Source organism: Geospiza fortis, unplaced genomic scaffold, assembly GCF_000277835.1.
Source record: "Geospiza fortis unplaced genomic scaffold, GeoFor_1.0 scaffold1089, whole genome shotgun sequence".
Classification (NCBI taxonomy): Eukaryota; Metazoa; Chordata; class Aves; order Passeriformes; family Thraupidae; genus Geospiza; species Geospiza fortis.
The window spans coordinates 133,600-140,854 of NW_005054717.1; the positions used below are offsets into that span (position 1 = coordinate 133,600).

General features: G+C 50.2%; 1 protein-coding gene across 1 annotated transcript in view; it reads left to right on the top strand.

Moving 5' to 3' along the window:
• Positions 1-7,255, top strand: part of SRRT (serrate, RNA effector molecule) — a 23,380-nt gene that overhangs the window by 8,189 nt on the left and 7,936 nt on the right. Inside the window, exons 5-7 of the mRNA XM_031065249.1 lie at positions 1,059-1,185; positions 2,970-3,156; positions 6,872-6,950. Of these exons, the coding sequence (XP_030921109.1) occupies positions 1,059-1,185; positions 2,970-3,156; positions 6,872-6,950 (393 nt within the window). The remainder of the gene's footprint in view (positions 1-1,058; positions 1,186-2,969; positions 3,157-6,871; positions 6,951-7,255) is intronic.

Sequence of the window (7,255 nt, forward strand, 5' to 3'; positions counted from 1 at the left end):
CGCTCGCGGCGAGTGTAGGTATGAGCATCCCCCCCCGACCCCCCCACGGGACACCTGACAACACCTGGAACACACCTGGAAACGCCCTCAGAGAGCCATCCCAAACCAGCCCAGAAATGCCCAAAAGTGCCCTGGAAACGCCATCCCAAAATATCCTAAAACAGCCCAGAAATGCCCCAAAAACACCCTGGAAACGCCCTCAAAATATTCCTCAAAACGTCCCAGAAATGCCCCAAAAGTGCCCTGGAAATGCTCTCAAAATATTTCTCAAATCAGCCCAGAACCCGCCAAAAATGAGACTGAAAGTTCACACAAACTGCATCGAAATTGTGCGAGAAATGCCCAAAAGTGCCCTGGAAACGCCATCCCAAAATATCCTAAAACAGCCCAGAAATGCCCCAAAAACACCCTGGAAACGCCCTCAAAATATTCCTCAAAACGTCCCAGAAATGCCCCAAAAGTGCCCTGGAAATGCTCTCAAAATATTTCTCAAATCAGCCCAGAACCCGCCAAAAATGAGACTGAAAGTTCACACAAACTGCATCGAAATTGTGCGTAAACACTTTGAAAAGAACTCGAAATGTGATAAAAACTGTGTAAAACAACCCAAAAATGTACATGAAAACACCCAGGAACCTGCATTCGATGCATGTTTAAAAACACCCCCAAAATTCAAAAAACAGGCCTAAGAGTATTCCTGAAAGTGTTTCAAAACACCCCTAAAAACGTAAAATCTCCCTTAAAAACGTCCCTGAAAATGTCTCAATTTCAGACCCAAATTCTCCCAATTTCAGACCCAAATTCAGACCCAAATTCTCCCAATTTCAGAGCCAAGTTCTCCCCAGTTTCACACCTAAATTCTCCCAATGTCACACCCAAGTTCTCCCCAATTTCACACCCAATTTCACACCCAAGTTCTCCCCAATTTCAGACCCAAATTCTCCCAGTTTCACACCCAAATTCAGACCCAAATTCTCCCCAATTTCAGACCCAAATTCAGACCCAAATTCTCCCCAATTTCAGACCCAAATTCAGACCCAAATTCTCCCCAATTTCAGACCCAAATTCTGCCAATTTCACACCCAAATTCGAGCCCCGCACCCCTCCCCTGGGAGCACGGCTGGTTCGACAATCTGCTGCTGGACATCGACCGCGCCCCGCAGATCATCAAAACGCTCGATGCAGGTACCCCCGCGGCACCCCCAGACCCAAAATCTCATTTTGGGTCCCCCCAGAGACGCCCGCTGGGGGTGGTGGCTGAAAATAGCTGGAGGAGTTTGCGGCAATGTGCACCAAACGGGTCCTGAGGGCCGCCAAGGGCTTTTGTGGCGCACCAAAAATATCCTTGATGGCCCAAAAATAGCCCTGATATCCCAAAAATATCCTTGATGTCCAAAAAAATCCCTCTCTGACACCCCAAAAGTTCCTCTGTGGCACTCCAGGAAAATCCTTCCCTGATATCCCAAAATTCCTCCCTGGCACTGCAGAAGAAATCCCTTAAAATCTCCTTAAAATCACTCCATAAAATCTTCCTGATGCCCCATAAACATTTCAGACCCACACTTTAGGGTTTTGGACCAGTATTGGGGGTGGTTTTGCTCCATTTCTGAGGTTTTTGAGCTATTTTTGGCTGTTTCTGCCCCATTTCTGAGTTTATTGACCCATTTTTGGGTGTTTCTAAGAGATTTGCAAGAGTTTCGAACTTACTTTTTGAATAGTTTTAGTCCGTTCTGGAGAGTACTTGAAAACAGAAGCTGTGAGGGGAGAAAAAGGCGGGAAAACGTGAGGGGAGAAAAAGGCGGGAAAACGTGAGGGGAGAAAAAGGCGGGAAAACGTGAGGGGAGAAAAAGGCGGGAAAACGTGAGGGGAGAAAAAGACAAAGTGTGAGAAGAGAAAAATGAAGTGCAAGGGGAGAAAAAGGGAGGAAATGTGAGGGGGGGAGAAGGAAATATGAGGGGAGAAAAAGGAGGGAAATTGTGAGGGGAAAAAAAGGTGGGGAAACAGAAGGGGACGAAGAGGGAGGAAGTGTGAGGGGGGGAAAAAGGGAGGAAAACGTGAGGGGAGAAAAAGGAGGGAAATTGTGAGGGGAGAAATTGGCAAAAAAGGTGAGGGGAGAAAAATGAAATGTGAGGGGAGAAGAAAAGCAGGCAAATGTGAGGGGAGAAAAAAGTCGGGAAAACGTGAGGGGAGGAAAAAGGCAGGAAACTGAGGGGAGAAAAAGACAAGAAAGTGTGTAGGGGAGAAAAAGGCAAAAAAGATGAGGGGAGGAAAAGGAAAAGGGAGGAAATGTGGGGAGAAAAAGACAAAGTGTGAGGGGAAAAAAATGAAATGTGAGGGGAGGAAAAAAGGGAGGAAAACGTGAGGGGAGAAATAGGTGGGAAAGTGTGAGGGGAGAAAAAGGGGGGAGATCCCTCTCTCAATTTCTAATCCTATTTCCAGGAATTTCTGCCTCATTTTTAGCTCCGTTTACCCAATTTTTGAGTGTTTCTAACCCAGATTTTAGTGTTTTTTCTCCACTCTTCCACATTTTCTAGCAGTGATTAGGCTGGAGGGGGGAACAGATTTCCAGGAATTTCTGCCCCATTTTTTTACCTGCATTTACCCCATTTTTGGCTGTTTTTAGCCCATTTTTTGGCATTTTTCCCCCATTTTCCCAGTGGTGATTAAGATGGAGGGGGAACGGATTTCCAGGAATTCCTGCCCCATTTTTAGCTGCATTTACCCCATTTCTGACTGTTTCTAACCCAGATTTTTGGCAGTTTTTTCTCAGTCTTTATGTTTCTTTTCATTTTTAACAATGATCAGGATGGAGGGGGGAAACGGATGCATGCGTGTCTCAATTTCCGATCCTAATTCCACCAATTTCTGCCTCATTTCTAGCGGTGTTTACCCCATTTTTTTAGCTGCTTTAACCCCATTTTTGGCTGTTTCTAACCCATTTTTTTGCCGTTTTTCCCCGGTTTTCCCAGCGGTGATTAAGATGGAGGGGGGCACGGAGCACGACCTGCGGATCCTGGAGCAGGAGGAGGAGGAGGAGCGGGCTGAGAAGGCCGAAGGCCCCAAGAAGGAGGAGCCGAGGCCCCCGGAGCCCCCCGGGAAGGGCCCGGCCGAGCGCCCCGACGGCGACGACGGCACCAAGGTCGCGGGATTTTGGGGGTCCCTGGGGGTTTCTGGGGTCCCCTTGGTCCTTGGGGTCTTCCTTGGGGTTCCCTGGGGGGTTCTTTAAGGTTCCTTTGATTCTCAGGGGTCTTTGGGGGCTCTTTTGGGGTCACCACAGTCTCATTTGGGCTCTCTGGGGTTATTTTGGGGTCCCTTTTGCCCCTGGGGTGTTTTCTTGGGTCCCTTTTGCCCCTGGGGTGTTTTTTGGGGTATTTTGGGGTCCCTTTTGCCCCTGGGGTGTTTTTTTGGGTCCCTTTTGCCCCGGGGTGTTTTTTGGGGGGCTGTTTTTGGGTCTCTTGTTCTTTTGGGGTCCCCTTTGACACCCCTGGGGATTTTGGGTGGGTTTCAGGTGGAATTTTGGGGTCACAGAAAGCTCGGGTTGTTCAGGAGGGGCCGGGCAGATTTTGGGTGGGTTTTGGGTGGAATTTTGGGGGCATTTTTGGGGATTTTGGGTGGGTTTCAGGTGGAATTTTGGGGTCACAGAAAGCTCGGGTTGTTCAGGAGGGGCCGGGCAGATTTTGGGTGGGTTTTGGGTGGAATTTTGGGGGCATTTTTGGGGATTTTGGGTGGGTTTCAGGTGGAATTTTGGGGTCACAGAAAGCTCGGGTTGTTCAGGAGGGGCCGGGCAGATTTTGGGTGGGTTTTGGGTGGAATTTTGGGGGCATTTTTGGGGATTTTGGGTGGGTTTCAGGTGGAATTTTGGGGTCACAGAAAGCTCGGGTTGTTCAGGAGGGGCCGGGCAGATTTTGGGTGGGTTTTGGGTGGAATTTTGGGGGCATTTTTGGGGATTTTGGGTGGGTTTCAGGTGGAATTTTGGGGTCACAGAAAGCTCGGGTTGTTCAGGAGGGGCCGGGCAGATTTTGGGTGGGTTTTGGGTGGAATTTTGGGGGCATTTTTGGGGATTTTGGGTGGGTTTCAGGTGGAATTTTGGGGTCACAGAAAGCTCGGGTTGTTCAGGAGGGGCCGGGCAGATTTTGGGTGGGTTTTGGGTGGAATTTTGGGGGCATTTTTGGGGATTTTGGGTGGGTTTCAGGTGGAATTTTGGGGTCACAGAAAGCTCGGGTTGTTCAGGAGGGGCCGGGCAGATTTTGGGTGGGTTTTGGGTGGAATTTTGGGGGCATTTTTGGGGATTTTGGGTGGGTTTCAGGTGGAATTTTGGGGTCACAGAAAGCTCGGGTTGTTCAGGAGGGGCCGGGCAGATTTTGGGTGGGTTTTGGGTGGAATTTTGGGGGCATTTTTGGGGATTTTGGGTGGGTTTCAGGTGGAATTTTGGGGTCACAGAAAGCTCGGGTTGTTCAGGAGGGGCCGGGCAGATTTTGGGTGGGTTTTGGGTGGAATTTTGGGGGCATTTTTGGGGATTTTGGGTGGGTTTCAGGTGGAATTTTGGGGTCACAGAAAGCTCGGGTTGTTCAGGAGGGGCCGGGCAGATTTTGGGTGGGTTTTGGGTGGAATTTTGGGGGCATTTTTGGGGATTTTGGGTGGGTTTCAGGTGGAATTTTGGGGTCACAGAAAGCTCGGGTTGTTCAGGAGGGGCCGGGCAGATTTTGGGTGGGTTTTGGGTGGAATTTTGGGGGCATTTTTGGGGATTTTGGGTGGGTTTCAGGTGGAATTTTGGGGTCACAGAAAGCTCGGGTTGTTCAGGAGGGGCCGGGCAGATTTTGGGTGGGTTTTGGGTGGAATTTTGGGGGCATTTTTGGGGATTTTGGGTGGGTTTCAGGTGGAATTTTGGGGTCACAGAAAGCTCGGGTTGTTCAGGAGGGGCCGGGCAGATTTTGGGTGGGTTTTGGGTGGAATTTTGGGGGCATTTTTGGGGATTTTGGGTGGGTTTCAGGTGGAATTTTGGGGTCACAGAAAGCTCGGGTTGTTCAGGAGGGGCCGGGCAGATTTTGGGTGGGTTTTGGGTGGAATTTTGGGGGCATTTTTGGGGATTTTGGGTGGGTTTCAGGTGGAATTTTGGGGTCACAGAAAGCTCGGGTTGTTCAGGAGGGGCCGGGCAGATTTTGGGTGGGTTTTGGGTGGAATTTTGGGGGCATTTTTGGGGATTTTGGGTGGGTTTCAGGTGGAATTTTGGGGTCACAGAAAGCTCGGGTTGTTCAGGAGGGGCCGGGCAGATTTTGGGTGGGTTTTGGGTGGAATTTTGGGGGCATTTTTGGGGATTTTGGGTGGGTTTCAGGTGGAATTTTGGGGTCACAGAAAGCTCGGGTTGTTCAGGAGGGGCCGGGCAGATTTTGGGTGGGTTTTGGGTGGAATTTTGGGGGCATTTTTGGGGATTTTGGGTGGGTTTCAGGTGGAATTTTGGGGTCACAGAAAGCTCGGGTTGTTCAGGAGGGGCCGGGCAGATTTTGGGTGGGTTTTGGGTGGAATTTTGGGGGCATTTTTGGGGATTTTGGGTGGGTTTCAGGTGGAATTTTGGGGTCACAGAAAGCTCGGGTTGTTCAGGAGGGGCCGGGCAGATTTTGGGTGGGTTTTGGGTGGAATTTTGGGGGCATTTTTGGGGATTTTGGGTGGGTTTCAGGTGGAATTTTGGGGTCACAGAAAGCTCGGGTTGTTCAGGAGGGGCCGGGCAGATTTTGGGTGGGTTTTGGGTGGAATTTTGGGGGCATTTTTGGGGATTTTGGGTGGGTTTCAGGTGGAATTTTGGGGTCACAGAAAGCTCGGGTTGTTCAGGAGGGGCCGGGCAGATTTTGGGTGGGTTTTGGGTGGAATTTTGGGGGCATTTTTGGGGATTTTGGGTGGGTTTCAGGTGGAATTTTGGGGTCACAGAAAGCTCGGGTTGTTCAGGAGGGGCCGGGCAGATTTTGGGTGGGTTTTGGGTGGAATTTTGGGGGCATTTTTGGGGATTTTGGGTGGGTTTCAGGTGGAATTTTGGGGTCACAGAAAGCTCGGGTTGTTCAGGAGGGGCCGGGCAGATTTTGGGTGGGTTTTGGGTGGAATTTTGGGGGCATTTTTGGGGATTTTGGGTGGGTTTCAGGTGGAATTTTGGGGTCACAGAAAGCTCGGGTTGTTCAGGAGGGGCCGGGCAGATTTTGGGTGGGTTTTGGGTGGAATTTTGGGGGCATTTTTGGGGATTTTGGGTGGGTTTCAGGTGGAATTTTGGGGTCACAGAAAGCTCGGGTTGTTCAGGAGGGGCCGGGCAGATTTTGGGTGGGTTTTGGGTGGAATTTTGGGGGCATTTTTGGGGATTTTGGGTGGGTTTCAGGTGGAATTTTGGGGTCACAGAAAGCTCGGGTTGTTCAGGAGGGGCCGGGCAGATTTTGGGTGGGTTTTGGGTGGAATTTTGGGGTCACTGTGGGATTTTTCTCCTCTCACTTTCTTCAGGAGGGGCTGGATGGGTTTTGGGTGGAATTTTGGGGTCACAGAAAGCTCGGGTTGTTCAGGAGGGGCCGGGCAGATTTTGGGTGGGTTTTGGGTGGAATTTTGGGGTCACTGTGGGATTTTTCTCCTCTCACTTTCTTCAGGAGGGGCTGGATGGGTTTTGGGTGGAATTTTGGGGTTTTTGGGCTCACAGAGAGAGTTTTTTCTCCTCTCAGGTTTTTCAGGAGGGGCTGGGTGGATTTTGGGTGGGATTTTGGGTGGAATTTTGGGGTTTTTGGGGCTCACAAAAGAGTTTTTCCTCTTAGGTTTTTCAGGAGGGGCTGGGTGGATTTTGGGCGAATTTTGGGTGGAATTTTGGGGTTTTTGGGTTCACAAAGGGAGTTTTTTCTCCTCTCAGGTTCTTCAGGAGGGGCTGGGTGACCTTCGACCGCAGCGTGAACATCAAGGAGATCTGCTGGAGCCTGCAGAACATCCGGGTGCGTTTTGGGGCAAAACGGGCACATTTCGTGGGCTTGGGGGGGTTTGATGGACTTTGAGGGAATTCTCATGGATTTTGGGGTGATTCTCATGGATTTTGGGGTGATTCTCATGGATTCTGGGGTGATTCTCATGGATTCTGGGGTGATTCTGATGGATTTCGGGGTGATTCTGATGGATTTTGGGGTGATTCTCATGGATTTTTGTGTTTCCCAGCTCCGTGAGCCCCGGCGTGAACCAGGCTGGGTTTGATGGTTTTTTGGGAAGTCTTGATGGTTTTTGGGGTGATTCTCATGGATTTTGG